The following is a 17500-nucleotide window of genomic DNA, read 5'->3' as shown; positions in this document are numbered from 1 at the left end:
CCATGTCAACGAGAGCGTGTACGCCATCATAACTCTGCATCGAGCAAATAATATGCAACAGCTTGCAATGCGCGCATGAGAGAGAGAGAGAGAGACAGAGAGAGAGAGAGAGAGAGAGAGAGAGAGAGAGAGAGAGAGACATCACTCTTAACAGGTGCCATTGTGGCTACTGTACACAGCCTACCCCGCGACGCTCTTGATCACTGGTATAGGCCCAACCACAAGTATTTTTTCATAACGTGCAGACCCAAGTCTCGCGGCCATGATTTTTTTCACACATTGGACGCACTGGCTTATAAGACGCTCTGGCAGTTTTTGACAATATTTTATGATTTTATATGCGTCTTATGGTCCGAAAAATACGGTACAGGAAAACCCGTACAGACACACACAGTATGTGTATTCAGACACCCACACTCATGCAAACACACAGGGAAACACACACATTCAAACACATGCACGGGCACACACGCGCACACACATACACGCGCGCACGCACGCATGCACGCACGCATCCACGCACGCATGCACGCACGCACGCACAAACGTAGACACGTAGACACAAACACACACACACACACACACAGTGAGAGAGAGAGAGAGAGAGAGAGAGAGAGAGAGAGAGAGAGAGAGAGAGAGAGAAGGGGGGGGGTGTGACGTACGTTGGCGTAGGCCCAGTGGGAGCTGTGGCATTGGTCGGTCACTCCGGAGCAGTAGCACCTCTCGCAGCCGCGGGGATTGTTGCCCTGGAGATTGTAGAAGCCCAGCTTGCAGCGGTCACAGTTCTCTCCCTCAACACTCTCCTGCAAGACACGAGGAGAGAAGACCGAAACCATCAGGGAGGACCCAGAGAGAGAGAGAGAGAGAGAGAGAGAAAGAAAAGAAAGAATCAGAAATAAATACAGTAATAATAGCCGGTAAAAGATAACCTATGTGCTCCTTCTTATTCAGTTTTTGGGAAGGAGTAACAATAGAAATGGACACGGGTGGACTACTGCAGTGTTTCTCAACAGGGGTGCCGCGGAAATGTGGCTGATAAATAAAATTATGTAATATAATACATATTTGTCTAAATGAATAAGTTAATGCTAGTCAGTGGAATCTTTCATCTGCCATTTACGCACAATAAAGTAAATATAGGTCGCCCCAGTCAGCTGCAACTTCAAACGTAGGTCGTGTGACGTTTCCAAATGCGTTACTTTTCTGAGCTTGTGTGGTATCGGATGCGATGCCATGTTATGGCTTGTTGGTTTTCATAAATTGAAAGGGTGCCTCGCCTTAAAAAAAGAAAACACTGGTCTACTGAAGAGAAACACTGGTCTACTGAACTTCAGGAGGTGGAAGAGGGTTGGAAGGTGAGCACATGCAAACTCCAGCACCTTGCAAGTGGAAAAAAAATAATAAAAAAATAAAATAAAGGTATGAATGGCGTTGAAAAAGAAAAAAGAAAAAGAAAAAATACCAAGGCACTCTCTTCAAAAGTAAAAAGCCTTGATTCCATAGCTTGGTTTACAATTAACCTTTAAAAAAAACTCTGACATGTTTCGGTCGATTGGCCTTCTTCAGGGAGTCAGAAAAGGTATGAATGGTTTGCCAGTAAATGCTAACCCATTGTGTTCCTTCTTTGGCAGTTTTTAAAAAGAAGGCAGTCTTTTGGACTTCAGCAGGAGAGGGTTGGGAGGGCTGCATTAGTCAACGCAGTCTCACCCCAAGTAGTCAATTTCTGACTACCGTGGACCAGACTGCAATTTTTGACGTCTTGGGTATTCCTTCCACGTCACATTTTGACTATGTGGTCTAACCCTAAACCTATTCCTAAACCTAACCTCAATGACGTTATGCTGCCACAAGGGGGCGCCTTTGCGGACATAGTCAAAATGTGACATGGAAGGAATACCCAAGACGTCAAAAATTGCAGTCTGGTCAAAGGTAGTCAGATATTGACTACTTGGGGTGAGACTGTGTAGCATTAGTTATAGGTGGGAGAGGGTTGGAGGGCTGGGCTGGGGAGGTGCAAACTCTGGCACCTTCTAAACAAAATAATAAAATAAAAGTACAAATGGTTCATTAATTGCGTACACATACGTTAACATCCTGCCCCTGTGTTTGGATCCTTTTCAGCCCATGTCCTAAAACCTATATACAATGAAAACTTTTTGTGTTCTTAGAGAAGTCTTTGTGAAGAGTTGGCAGATTATTGGTGCATTTATCCAGTTCCATTAAACTCACCACTGCGTATCTGTCAGCACTTGATGGGATGCTAGTCCACGCCTATGAGTTTTAATGACTTTGTAGCAGTTTATTACAACCAATTTGCCAATCGGTTATGGGTTGGATACACAGAGTGGGGATTGAGAGAGAGAGAGAGAGAGAGAGAGAGAGAGAGAGAGAGAGAGAGAGAGAGAGAGAGAGAGAGAGAGAGATAGAGAGAGGGGGGGGGTTGCCGTCAACGGCCTACAAGTTTTAATTTTAATGTCTTCGTAGGAGGTTATTACAACCATTTTGCCACTCACTTATGGGTTGGATATGTGGATGGAGAGAGAGAGAGAGAGAGAGAGAGAGAGAGAGAGAGAGAGAGAGAGAGAGAGAGAGAGAGAGGAGGAGGAGAGAGGAGGAGGAGAGAGGAGGAGAGGGGAGGAGAGGGGAGGAGGAGAGAGACTGGAAGAAAGATAACTAGGGAAAGGGATTATCAGTGTGACCTCCGTGGCCTAAATACCCCGACACACACTCAGACACACACACACACACTCAGACACGCACACACACACACACACACACACACACACACACACTCAGACACACACTCAGACACACACACAGACACACACTCAGACACACACTCAGACACACACACAGACACGCGCACACACACACAGACACACACACACACACACGCACACACACACACACACACACACACACACACACACACACACACACACACACACACACACACATACACACTCAGACACGCACACACACACACGCACACACACCGACACACACACACACACAGACGCACACGCACATACACAGACACACACACACACACACAGACGCACGCGCAGAGATGGAGAGATAGAGAAAGAGAAAGAGAAAAGAGAGTGAGCGGCCTTCAGGGAGAAAATGGAAGATGGGCAGACACATAGAAAAAAGGAAAACATGAGAAAGTGTGAGAGCATGACGTGAGAAAGAGAAGAGAAGGGGGGCGATATAACAGCTGAGCTGCGTGTTCGTAAAACAATGTGAATGTGTGTATGTGTGTGTGTGTGTGTGTGTGTGTGTGTGTGTGTGTGTGTGTGTGTGTGTGTGTGTGTGTGTGTGTGTGTGTGTGTGCGTGTGTGCGTGTGTGTGTGTGTGTGCGTGCGTGCGTGTGTGCGGGTGTGTGTGTGTGTGTGTGTGTGTGTGTGTGTGTGTGTGTGTGTGTGTGTGTGTGTGTGTGTGTGTGTGTGTGTGTGTGTGTGTGTGTGTGTGTGTGTGTTGCGTGTTTGGACTTGTCCTGGGACCATGGGAAGCGTCAAAGGTTCCGGAGGCTCCGGAGGGACCTTTACAGACACACAGTAGAGCTCTGGGGCCCTGTGATTGGGCAGTCCACCCCCTCCTCTCCTCTCTGCTCCTCTCCTCTCTGCTCCTCTCCTCCCCTCTCCTCCCCTCTCCTCTCCTCTCCTCTCCTCTCCTCTCCTCTCCTCTCCTCTCCTCTCCTCTCCTCTCCTTTCTCAACATTCAGTCATTCTCCTACTCTCCTCTCCTCTCCTCTCCTCTCCCCTCCCCTCCCCTCCCCTCCCCTCCCCTCTCCTCTCCTCTCCTCTCCTTGCCTCTCCTCTCCTGTCCTCTCCCCTCAGCTCCTCTCCTCTCCTTTCCTTTCCTCTCCTCTCCTCTCCTCTCCTCTCCTCTCCTCTCCTCTCCTCTCCTCTCCTCTCCTCTCCTCTCCTCTCAACCCCGTCTCCATTCCTCTCCGCTACCTTTCTCAACATTCAGTAATTATCCTCCTCTCCTCTCATCCCCTCTCCTCTAACAGAAATAAATTAATAATAATACATTTCTATGGAGATGCACGTGACACAAAACAAACAAACCACCCCAGTTTAAAGCAGTAGTAGCAAGTGCTGTGAGACTGTGAGGCGGGGGGGGGGAGAGACAAGAACACATCAGATAACATCATATCAGATAACATCACATCACATCACGTCACATCAGGTCTGCTTGCCAGACAGTAGCACTATACTAAGGGTGTGAGTGACTGTGAGGGCCCCAGCTGCAACCAGGGCTGCACTGGCCTGGGAGCGAAATACGGCTTGGGTATTTTACAGTTTTTTTCAATTGCTAACAAGCTTTTGTCCAAACCTCAGCGACTTTTGCAAAACTCTTAATACAGTTAGCACACCAAGGGCTTTCCATTGCCATACAGTTGACACATTACATGCCTTTTTCACACAATTAGCAGTCAATGAACGCATTTCTTTGTGTATATTTAACAGTGTGTGCTTTTGAGAAGAAAATGAGCTGTTTGGCCAATTGTGCTTGGTAGGTGGTAGTCTGTGTTAAGAGTTTAGAAAAAGTATCTAAAGTATGGGTAGGCGCTTGTTAGCAATTGAAAAAAAACTGTAATTATCATAAGCCATCCCCTCACACAGCCCCCTGCTTTTCTACGATATCAGAGAGAGTAGAGAGAGAGAGGTTCCATTGGCCCATTGTTTCCTGGTTCTATTATGGCCCCCTTAGGCAGACCTAGGCAGACCTAAGGACTGTTCTATTCATTGTAGGAGCATTATAACACGCCCCTTTAGGCAGACCGGAACCTGGTCGCGTTAGGTGCCCATAGAAACCTATTATGTTGGCATATCTCTGACGATATTATTAGTAGGTCAGTCCACTGGGCTGGCCCATACCAATTGTCAGCCCACCGGGTAAATGCCCTGTATGCGCGATAACCAGCCCAGCCCCGGCTGCATGTCTCAACGAAGAGGATAAGGCGGGCACAGTATCACAGTACAACCAGAGAGAGTAGATAAGAGAGCGGTTCCATTGGCCCATTGTTTCCGGGTTCTATTATTGCAAGGGGGGGGGGGGGGGGGGCAACCCCCCTTTAGGCAGACCTAAGCACTGTTCTATTCATTCTAGGAGCATTATGACACGCCCCTATAGACAGACCGGAACCTGGTCACTATATAACCTTTTTTCCTATTATGGTGGCATATCTCTATATACTTAAAGAATCTCTGATGTAATGTAAATAAATGCCAACATAATAGGTTTCTATGACCCAATTACAATGCAAGCGCCACCCAGTGGACGATTACGGCATGACATGAAACAAAAAGAAAACAGAAGGAAAACTGGCTCTTACAGCTGGTATTATTACAACGTTGTGATAAAAGCGTGGGAATAACACTTTTCAATGATTTTTAATATGTTTGTACCTATTTTAACACTGATTTTCGCAGTGTTGCTTGGGTTGGTGACAATGTCGTTTGGAGGCGGCGATTGCCCTGTCGGCCCGCCTGCTTGTGTGTGTGTGTGTGTGTGTGTGTGTGTGTGTGTGTGTGTGTGTGTGTGTGTGTGTGTGTGTGTGTGTGTGTGTGTGTGTGTGTGTGTGTGTGTGTGTGTGTGTGTGTGTGTGTGTGTGTGTGTGTGTGTGTGTGTGTACGTGTACTCTCCTTGTGTCGGCCAGACAAGGTATTACATCTCCAGCTTGGAATTCCTCCATCTGCCTCAGAGCATAATTCACACACATTTCTAAGTTTTATGTTGCACGTGTGTGTGTGTGTGTTTCCTGTGTATATATGTATATTCCTGTGTGTATATGCCTGTACTGTATGTGCTATCGTGTCACACACAGGAGGAATATAAAACTAAGACATGTCGGTCAAGTTAAATATTTGTGTGTACATGTATGTGTGTATGCGTGTATGTGTGTGTTATGTGTGTGTGTGTGCGCGTGTGTGTGTGTGTATATATATGTGTGTGTGTATGTGTGTGCGTGCGTGCGTGCGTGCGTGTGTGTGTGTGTGTGTCTCTCCTGTGTATATGTGTGTACTGTATGTGCTATCATGTGAGTGTCCGTGTGTGTGTGTGTGTGTGTGTGTGTGTGTGTGTGTGTGTGTGTGTGTGTGTGTGTGTGTGTGTGTGTGTGTGTGTGTGAGTAAGAAATGGTTTTATATTCCACTTGCTCTGGCCAACAGCCTATGCTAAGCCGTGAGAATGTGAGGAGCGCCAGCAGACCACTAAACAGACTTCAGATACCCAGGAGGACGTCAACATGCACATGTGTGTGTGTGTGTGTGTGTGTGTGTGTGTGTGTGTGTGTGTGTGTGTGTGTGTGTATGCTTGTGTGCACGTGTGTGTGCTTGATTGCGTGTGTGCATGCGTGTGTGTACGTGTATGCCTGTGTGCCTGCGTGCGTGCATGCGTGCTTGTGTGCCTGTCTGCTTGCGCGCATGAGTGTGTGTGTGTGTATGTGTGTGTGCCTGCATGTCTGCGTGCTTGTGTGCCTGCCTGCTTGCGTTTCTGCGTGCTTGCGTGCGCGCATGCGTATATATGTACCCAGGAGTACACTGCTATGTTGGACAGCACTGGGGAAGAGCAGAAGTCACACACTGACTGGATACTTGTGTCCTGATGTCAGAGCGTTTGGTCATAGCCGTGACTAATCTGCTGTCTTAGCAGCACACTGGAGGTGGTGATGGAGGAAACAAGGGAAGAAAATGTGGGAAGAAATCAAGGAGGAGGAGATTGATGGGTAGGAGGAGGAGTTTGAGGGGTAGGAGGAGGAGTTTGAGGGGAGGAGGAGGAGTTTGAGGGGTAGGAGGAGGAAGAGCAGAAGGGGGAAGAATACAAAAAAAATACTTTTGCCCCAAATTTACTTTTTACCAAATGTCTTGAAACAAGTCTAAATAGTCTTAAAGTTCTAGTTCAAAACCTACTAGTTATTATTCTAGTTATACTAGTAATAACCCACTAGTAATTTTTTACTTAAATTAAGATTGACTTGATGCTTTTTACTTGAAACTAAAGAATAATAAGCTGTCTCAGATTTTCATCTTCTGCAGTTCGCAAGTTATAAAAAAAAATTCGCTTTAACAATCAGGGAAAAAAAAACATTGTTCAGGGTGGTAGGGGTCATTGAAGGCCGGGGTGGTAGGGGTTATTTTGAAGGCCGGGGTGGTGTAGGGCATGGGCGTAATTTCCACGGGGGTTAGGGGGGTTTTGACCCCCCCAGACTTCAAACCCTGACAATATAACCCCCCTTATATAATTGTACAACCCCCCCTATATAATTACAGTACTTGTCTTGCATGAACAACTTTACCCATTTTATGTAAAATAGTGAAAAATAGTTTCGTTCAGTTATGTTTAATCATGTTGTAATATAACCCCCCCTGCCCCCCTTGGTATTCCCCAAATCTGCGTTAGTTGTGTACATGCAATGGGGGAGGTAGATGGACACTCCCAACTGAGATCGCTGCCGGACGTGTAGTCCCAGGTGTTTTTATCACTCCCTGACGTGTAGTCCCACCCGATTATATTTCACGTATTATCATACACTGCCACATACAAGCAATTAGGTTAGGGTTAGGGTTAGAAACAAAAAACTAACATCAAAAAGATAACTAGCTCCGTTATATGGCGGTGGGATCGATAGTCTGGCTAGTGGGAGCGAGCCGACCGGGGAGCGTCCTGCGTTGGGAGCGACAATCAGGGAATCTCTCAATGGGTAATCCTCTTCTCCACTATCCCAAATTCAAACTGATTAGCGATCAGCTTTATCAAGTATTGAGCAATTGTTTTTTCTACTTTTAACTTGCAATTGCCACATGATCATGCGTGGATGCGTCTTTGGCACAAGAGACATTATTTCCGAGTGTTTTGAGAACCTATTGTACCACTGCCTTTCTGCCTGTCAGTTAGTTATATAGCTATTTTATGCTAGGTTACGACAGACAGCTAGTTCAATAACACTGGACGTGGCTGGCTATTTTGGACGTTGATGGCTAGCACTTGGGATATTTACTCCCTCAAACCAACACATTTTGTGAAACCCTAGCAATCGGACGTCTGTTTGTTTTATTTCACGTCATTTAAGTAGTTTTTGGTTACCCCCTGTCCAGTTGCCTGCGTGATTTCCTATGATAGTATCCACTTCAAATGAGAAGCTTGTTCAATGCAGCTGAACCAAAATGCCTGTAAGTTTTTTGACACCAATAGTAAACACATCCATTTTAAATAAGATGTATTGTGGCATTATATTTTGTTTTCAAAATCGCATTTGTTGACAACAGCCAAGCGATTACAGTTTGTTTCGCCAGTGAAGTAATGAAGAGAGACATGAGAGAGGGTTGGGGAGACAAGGGGTTCCTTCCTCGCGTGACACTATGCGTGGCTGTGCTTGGAGTGAGACAGAGGAGGTCCTCTCAATATTTTTGTCGCCAGTCGCCACTGTATATTTAGTTATAAAAAAAAACAGCAACAGTCAATTGTATAAATAATGGGTATGGGATATTATGTAGCCAGCAGGCTACTTTAATTTCTACCACAGCAACTTTCTTCTGATCATATGATTAACAACATGGCGAACAGCAGACAAGAGATCCTATTTGTGCAGCATCCTGATTAGTGATTGATGGTTGGGATATGTCATTCATATTTGGCACTGCATCAAAGATTTTATCAACCATCTCTGACTGTAGCTTTCTTCTGATCATATGAATTAGGCCTACTAAGCAAAGGGTAGGAATGTTTTTAATTAATTAATTCATTCATTAACTCATCTTTGCTTTATTGCTATATGCCACATTACAAATGGAGATTTTCTGACAGCTTGACTTTAGCCTGATTGGGAAAATGCATTCTCTAAAACTCTGATGTGAGTTTGCTGCCAAGCCATTTGAACATTAACTGAGGTTTTTTTATATCAGGTTCAAAAACTTGATTGTGCAGGTCACCAAAGAGAGATCCAAGGCCAAGGAGGTACAGGTGATGAGAGAGAGACGAGGAAGCACAGATGAGAGGGAGAGAGAAGGAGGTGACAAAGGAGGTGAACCAGTTCAAGAGATAGAGTATGAAGGTGTCAGAGGAGGTGCAGCAGTTGAAGGAGAGAGAGGCAACGGAGGAGATGTAGCAGTTGAGCAACAGAAAGGAGGTGATGGAGGAAGTGCATCAGTTGAAGACAGAGGGAGAGAACGAGGCGAAGGAGAATCGGATGACCAAAAACAGGGAGAGAGAGTACAGAGAGAGACAGCGCAGGAGGCACAAATGACCAGGTAACATACATAACTGTACATGCAAATACTGAAGAAAACTGTTTAGCCATTTAATTCATTTAGATGGAAATCTTGACCCCCCCAATTGTCAGCATAAAGTTACGCCCTTGGTGTAGGGCTCATTGAAGGCCGGGGAGGTAGGGGTTATTTTGAAGGCCAGGGTGGTAGGGGTCATTGAAGGCCGGGGTGGTCGGGGTTATTTTGAAGGCCGGGGTGGTGTAGGGCTCATTGAAGGCCGGGGAGGTAGGGGTTATTTTGAAGGCCAGGGTGGTAGGGGTCATTGAAGGCCGGGGAGGTAGGGGTTATTTTGAAGGCCGGGGTGGTGTAGGGCTCATTGAAGGCCGGGGAGGTAGGGGTTATTTTGAAGGCCGGGGTGGTGTAGGGCTCATTGAAGGCCGGGGTGGTAGGGGTTATTTTGAAGGCCGGGGTGGTGTAGGGCTCATTGAAGGCCGGGGTGGTAGGGGTTATTTTGAAGGCCGGGGTGGTGTAGGGCTCATTGAAGGCCGGGGTGGTAGGGGTTATTTTGAAGGCCGGGGTGGTAGGGGTCATTGAAGGCCGGGGTGGTAGGGGTTATTTTGAAGGCCGGGGTGGTAGGGGTTATTTTGAAGGCCGGGGTGGTGTAGGGCTCATTGAAGGCCGGGGAGGTAGGGGTTATTTTGAAGGCCGGGGTGGTGTAGGGCTCATTGAAGGCCGGGGAGGTAGGGGTTATTTTGAAGGCCGGGGTGGTAGGGGTCATTGAAGGCCGGGGAGGTAGGGGTTATTTTGAAGGCCGGGGTGGTAGGGGTCATTGAAGGCCGGGGTGGTAGGGGTCATTGAAGGCCGGGGTGGTAGGGGTTATTTTGAAGGCCGGGGTGGTAGGGGTTATTTTGAAGGCCGGGGTGGTGTAGGGCTCATTGAAGGCCTCTCTAATGATGCTCCCTGGAGGGATGGGCCGCTGGTGAAAGTGTTGATGTGACTGTTTGCAGAAGGTGCATTACTTTGCATTTTCATAAGTGGACAAGGAGAGAGCAAGGGAAGGGGTGGGGGTGCTAAAGAGAGAGGGAGTGTGGAAGCAGAGAATCGTATATGAGAGTGAGATAAAGCAGGCGGGTTCTTTTCCGGTATCCACTTAACGTCGGGTGAACGCCCCTTTAGGAGACCTTCGATTAGAAGACCTTCGGAGTCTTGAGGTAGAGAATAAATGGAGTCCCCTTAGCGCTGTAGATGGCGGTAGCGCACGTCTTGTGCAAACACCACGAAAAGAGAAGAAGAAGGAGGGACAGCGCCCCCTTAGGAGACCAAATTTTGAGCACACGCTTTTGCATTGAGTGGGCGTGTTTCGATTCCTCTTATTATATATCCAACCTCTTTGATGGAAGTGAGGAATTGAAAAAAAAATGGAAGATACAGTAGAAAGCATGTGTGTGTGTGATTGTAATAAAAAATACACAGAAACACAGACCGAGAGATAGTTTGGATAGATAGAGAGATGGCTCATAGAGATAAAGAATCAGAGGCGAACAGAGAGAGGCAGAGAGAGAGAGAGAGAGAGAGGGGGTTGATTGTAATGATGATTAGATATTTGGCAGACATGAGAGCTGCTCATCCAAGGCTTATGATCAACCAGCAGCGAGGCTGAATTGAATGGTCAAATCCTACCTGTGTGAAGTTGGCACCCCATATGTTGAAAATATGATAAAAACATTGTGATTTGTTTGTGCATCGTTTGTGCACGTTTGTGCAGGCAAAATGAGAGTTTGTGCACAAACCGTTTTTAAGATATTTAACTTTGTGTCCTTAATTGACCTTAAGTTACTCAGCACCCCATTAACATCCAAATGACTCGAAAATGGTTGGAATCATTTGTGCTTCGTTTGTGCACGATTGTTTTAACGATTTGAAATTAACGATTGTGCACAAACCGTTTTTATATAATTTAACTTTTAATTTTTTGGAAGTAGGTGACGCAGCACCCGTTAACATCCAAATTACTCAAAAATGCTTGGGATTAAAAAAGACAGAAAGAAAAAAAATCCTTGGTCCAGGCACTTCAGGTGGTTAATGTAGCAAAAAAACAAACTTTATTTAGGGGGCAAATGCATTAAAAAACACCAACGCGTTTCAGCGCTGTGGCCTTCATGTGTGTGCGGGTAAAATTAATGTTTGTGTCTACAATCCATTTGTATGTTATTTTGTTTGCTTTTGCTATTTTATTAATGTTATTTAAATCTTAAAAGTTAAATATCTTAAAGACAGTTGGGGTGCCAACTTCACACAAATCCTTTACATCAGAGCCAGATGGACCAAGCCAGCTGAGAGATGTAATATCAGTTTATTTCATTTTATTTAACCTTTAACCTTTGTTTATCCAGGAAAGGTACCGTTGAGTCACAGGGACTCTTCTGCCAGGGAGTCCTGGCCAGGAGGCACCAGTTAAAAGTTTCAAAATAAACACAAAAGACAGAGGACAAAACTACCAAAACACCAGACCCGTGAGCACCATATTCAAAAGCAATTGTACTTTACATCATGGAGATGGAGCAAGCGAGATGAGACAGACAAGGAGCTGGAGGAAAACAATTACAGAGCCAGAGATATGGATTGGAAGAGCAAAACACTCATTTGAGCAAAACATTTGAGCCGCATACGGTATCTCTGTGTGCCATGGTTTCACAGCTAAGCAGCATCCCCCCACCTACTCCCCATCTCCCCCGCCCCCCCTCTCTCTCTCTCTTCTCTCCACATACTCCCCATCTCTCTCTCTCTCTCTCTTCTCTCCATTACTCCCCATCTCTCTCTCTCTCTCTTTCTCTCTGCTGACCGTTCAATAATTAGCCCCAACAAGGAGCAGAGTGCACTGCAAACTCCACACCAGGGGTGATAGTGAAAAATGCTTGTAACTACACACACGCACGCACGCACGCACGCACGCACGCACGCACGCAAACATATGCTTGTGACCTCACACACACACACACACAAACACAAGCAAAAAGACATGCAATCGTGGGCAGGCGCACACACACACAGACACACACGCACATGCACACGCACACGCACACGCACACACACACCCTTCTATAATTGGCTGAGGGGGCAATAGCCTTCAGAAAGCCCAGACGCCAGCATCAGCACCAGCTCAAGCATCAGCACCATCGCCGTGGTGATAGGGAGACGGTCTCCTTGGCGACGGTCAATAGGAGATCAAGCTTGGCCATGCAGCTAGCTGATGAGCCGCTAGTAATTAGCATCAACTTCTTTGCCATCCAGAGCACAGGCGGGTGACAGGAGTATCCACTTATGGGCATTTTAGGACAACTCAGCCTGACCTGAGTGCCCAGAAGGGGCGGGAGAAGTTTTATTAATGCATTTATTTATTCTAAGAGGGCTTTTTTGCTTTTCGCCCCTCATTGTGACGTGATAATTGAAGAGCTGGAACAGGGAATAGTTGGGAAAGAGCGATAGAGATGAGGTAGGATCAGTTGATGACCTTAGGAAGGAATCAAACCCAGATCCCTAGCAGGACAGTATGGTACCTTAGCCCTTTGAGGCACAGCCAAGGCGTGGTAAGGCAACAACTTTCATTACAATATTCACACTCCTTTCCTCCACTTGTGCTTGTCAGTGCCCAACGGGTTCCGCCTGCCCGATCCGTTCCCTTTGCACACTGAACATGCGCAGTATGACGTATACGGAAGGGAATTTGCCTGATCTGTTCCGTTAATTTTTTACTTTGTCGTTTATTTTGCAGGAGGAAGTTTGCGTTTTAAACTGTCTGTTTTATAATAACATAGAACCGTCACAGAAACGCTAAATAAGGTCACCAACTGGTCAGCTAACCAACTAACTATTCAGAGCACAATATCACGTTATTTACAGCGACAAACGGCATTTGATGTGAAACAACGATATAAAGTAAAGGTATAATACAAATATATAACATCTCTCTTTGTGTTAATGTTCTGGCAACTGCAAAATAAACATTTAAAACGTGAAAGTCATTAGGGAACGGATCAGGCAGGCGGAACGCGTTGGGCACCTACAGTGCTTGTGGCCTCATACCAGGAAGTAATACGTTGTGATGACATCACTGACAACAGCGTTGTATTCCAGTGTCTTACAAAAGCTCAACTGTAAAGTCATTTTCTCGTTTCCAAATGGACGATGAATGAAGAATAGTGCTTAAAAAAATAATTTTGTGGCCAGGCTGATAGCGGGGAAACTTAACTGTTTTTATCCACCAAGGCAGGGCATTAGCAAAACATGAGGCCACAAGCACAAGTGGAGGAAGGGAGTCCGCATATTGGAATGCACCCCATGGAGTGGAGGGCCCAAGACAGGAGAGGATGGAAGCATTTCATCAATGGCCTATGTTCTTGTGGGAAGTTAAAGGGCCTAACTAACCACACTAATTAAGACTAATAACAAGGCCATGGGATAGTGAAGGAAATGAAAGGAAAGCATTTGAAAGGAGTCCTCATCCGGTGACGCTAGCCTCCCAGAATGAATCCAAGAAGAAGAAGAAGAAGAAGAAGAAGAAGAAGAAGAAGAAGAAGAAGAAGAAGAAGAAGAAGAAAGCATTTGAAACAGGCATTTGAAAGGAGTCCTCATTCTGTGACGCTAGCCTCCCAGAATGCATTTAACACCTTAGCGGAGACCCTCACCTAAATGGTAATGACCAAGTCTGAATTGGTTACTGATGCCTGAAGAGTCCTAAATATGCACACTGGACATTATTATGGGCCTTATATATTTTCAGACAGGCGTTTTTGCAGTCTACCTTGCATATGAAGACAGACTCCTTTGGGGCCTTAATTCACAAAAAACTGCATATTGGGCCTTGTTTCTTTTCAGACAGGCATTCTCACATGTTCCTTGAACATGCAGGGGAGCTGGCAACGGTCCTTATTGGAGCTGCAAGTGCATATTTGGCCTTAATTGGGCGTTTTAGTATTTCTTTTTAGACGGGCATTCCTGCAGCCTACCTTGCACATGCAGGGGGATTGGCAACGGTCCTTATTGGAGCTGCAAGTGCATATTTGGCCTTAATTGGGCGTTTTAGTATTTCTTTTTAGACGGGCATTCCTGCAGCCTACCTTGCACATGCAGGGGGATTGGCAGGGGTCCTCGTTGGTGCTGCCCTGCATGCTGCAGTTGCAGCGTACACAGTGGGGGTAGCCGGTGTAGCCGTAGTCACAACGCTGGCACTTCTCTCCTCCATAGCCAGGCTTACAGCGGCACGAGCCTGCCGTCAACTCTGTAGAGACAACCAACCACCATCACAACAGTTAGGGAGACACGTAGGGTCGAACTCAATCTAGCACCTCCTGTCCTCTCCTTTTGCTTGTGGTCTCAAATTGATGATAGAAGTTTTATTGAAAAGTTGTTCTGCAGAGCCAATGACGCCATTGGCTCTGCAGAACAACTTTTCAACAAAACTCCTATCATCAATTTTACCCCATTCATCAAGCATTCCCTACATAGTCTCCCTTTGGAATTTGTTTTAAAATGTCATTTAGATATACCTTGGGATTACAAAAACACTTGCACAAATAAAGACACATGGAGTCAGCCATATTGAAGGTCATTCAACAACTTTTACAGTTAATCACAATCTCAGAGAAATTCAAAACCGTAACAGCTTGGTGACATTCTCTTTCCCCTTTGTTTAGTCCCCTAGTCAAACCCAGAGTTTATAATAACTTCTATACTGTCACACTCATAATCAATCAAATATAACACACAATCATAGCTTCATCATTTTCAAATACCCACCGCCTTCAGCCTGGGATTGGTCAGGTACGCAGGCATCATGCAGAGAGCCAATAGGATCGCACGAACAAGGCCTGCAAGGGTTCGGCTCATCTGGACTCACCTTAAGAGGAAGAAGAAGACGAAGAAGAAGAAGAAGAAGAAGAAGAAGAAGAAGAAGAAGAAGAAGAAGAAGAAGAAGAAGAATGAGACAAAGAATGAGACAAAGAAGAAGAAGAAGAAGAAGAAGAAGAAGAAGAAGAAGAAGAAGAAGAAGAGGAAGAAGAAGAAGAAGAGGAAGAAGAAGACAGATGATTAAACAACTGTAAAACAAGATACTGTAAAAAAGGAAAAAAAAACGAGAAAAAAACAGTGAACAGAAGAAAAGAACAAAAAATATAGAGCAGACAGTGAATACGCTAACTGGAACAAATGTGTATTTAGTCTGGATTTGTAAGAGGGAATGAGGGTCATTGGAATGGATGTCCAGAGGGAGGGAGCGAATTCTGTTAAGAGTTATTATGTTAACGCGCTAAGCCCCCCACATTTGGCCTTGCATGCCCACGGGGACCCCGGTTCGAGTCCGGCCGGGGTCATTTTCCGATCCCACCCTGTCTATCTATCCCAATCGCTTCCTGTCACCATATCAGACCGTTCTATCAAATAAAGCCATAAAAGCCCCTAAAAATACATATATTTTAAAAAAGAGTTATTATGTTAAGAGTGAAGTCATAGCAGAGGTGATAGCGTAGCTAGTGCCGAGTGAATGAGTTGCACCCCGGCTGCCAAAAAAAAACCCAAAAACGCGTATAATATAGTTGAAATAGCAAAATATACGTTTATAACTATAACAACATGTTTATTGGGATTTTTGCAATGTCATAGGGGCGGGGTTTCGCAATGCTGCCGGACCCCCTGGTGTGCCACTCTGGGCAACTCCCACTCCTACATACACAAACACAGACACATACAAACTCCCACTCTTACACACACACAGACACTTACACACACACACACACACACACACACACACACACACACACACACACACACACACACACACTTACTCCGACGGGTCTGTAGTATCCCTGGCTGCATGATTGGCAGTTGATGCCGGCCGTGTTCCTGGTGCAGGACAGACAGACTCCGCCTCCCTCGTACTCGCCGTCCGTGTTGAGGCTCAGCCCCCGCTCGGCCACTGTCTGGTTGAAGTAGCACTCTGCCGACTTGCCATGGCAGTTACACTCTACACACACACACACACACGCACGCACGCACGCACGCACGCACCCGCACACGCACACGCACACACACACACACACACACACACACACACACACACACACACACACACACAAACACGCACGCACGCAAATGCACGCGCACAAACGCGCACGCATATGCACGCACGTGCACAAACACACACGTGTTTGCACGCACGCGTATGCATGAACGCATGCCCACACACACAGACACAGACACAGACATACACAACACACACACACACACACACACACACACACACACACACACACACACACACACAGAAAATGGTAAAGTTCATAACAGTTACACATACCCATCTTGCATACAAGCATGTAAACAAACACGTGTGTGATTGTGTGTGTGTGTGTGTGTGTGTATCTGCGTTTGCTGTGTGTGTGTGCGTCTGTGCATGTGTGATTTTAGATAGTCATTATAGAGCCATTTAATATTTATAATTACTGCAGTTAATGGGGAAAATGTAATACAGCAGTGTTGAGCTTGCTCTCAGACTCATTGAGCTTAAAGGGACAGTTTGGTCAATTTCAACATGCAGTTGTATTGCTCACGCTACCCTTGACTTGTCAGTACCTGGTGATGCCACATTTTTCGGCTCAGCCCTTTCCGAGATATGAGTAATTCTAATGGGGGCAGCGTTTGTTTACATTTTAAAAAAATGAAACATAGGCCAACTCCAAATATTTTCCCAAAAGGTACTGCTGTTTGCTAGTTGTCTGCTGATGTTTTATAACCTTTTGGATGTTTTTGGGAATAAATACAAATGTTTTTTTGAAATGTAAACAAAGAGCTGCCCCCATTACAATGACCAGGATCTCGGAAACGGCTGAAGAAGAAGTAAAAAAAATCTCAGGCACTGACAAGTCCAGGGTAGTGTGAGCATTACAACTGCATGTTGAAATTGACCAAACTGTCCCTTTAATAGGGCAACCAGTTGCTGTTGCTCTCATACTCATTGATTGGTGTTTATTTACTGTAATGTCAAGAGTCAAGAGTTAAGTACTGCACACCTTTTAGCGCAACGCAAATGTATGACATATATGTAAATAATACACACATAATAATTATATGCTGTGTGCAGAACGATCGACAGCTTCCGCATTCTGCTATTATATGGGGTTGTATAGTAGGGCTGCACGATATGTCGAAAATGTATCGATATCGCGATATCACGGCTTGCCATACACGTGTCGCAAAAGTTGTGTACATATCGCTAAAAGTTTTTAATT

General features: G+C 45.6%; 1 protein-coding gene across 1 annotated transcript in view; it reads right to left on the bottom strand.

Annotated features, from left to right (window-relative positions):
- The window catches only part of lama2 (laminin, alpha 2), a 441866-nt gene that overhangs the window by 302166 nt on the left and 122200 nt on the right, over positions 1-17500 (bottom strand). The window contains exons 8-11 of the mRNA XM_063223771.1: positions 16058-16236; positions 15015-15114; positions 14336-14496; positions 663-803 (exon numbers count right to left, since the gene is read on the bottom strand). Of these exons, the coding sequence (XP_063079841.1) occupies positions 663-803; positions 14336-14496; positions 15015-15114; positions 16058-16236 (581 nt within the window). The remainder of the gene's footprint in view (positions 1-662; positions 804-14335; positions 14497-15014; positions 15115-16057; positions 16237-17500) is intronic.

Source organism: Engraulis encrasicolus, chromosome 18 (assembly GCF_034702125.1).
Source record: "Engraulis encrasicolus isolate BLACKSEA-1 chromosome 18, IST_EnEncr_1.0, whole genome shotgun sequence".
NCBI lineage: Eukaryota > Metazoa > Chordata > Actinopteri > Clupeiformes > Engraulidae > Engraulis > Engraulis encrasicolus.
This window is presented reverse-complemented; position numbering and strand designations above follow the sequence as displayed.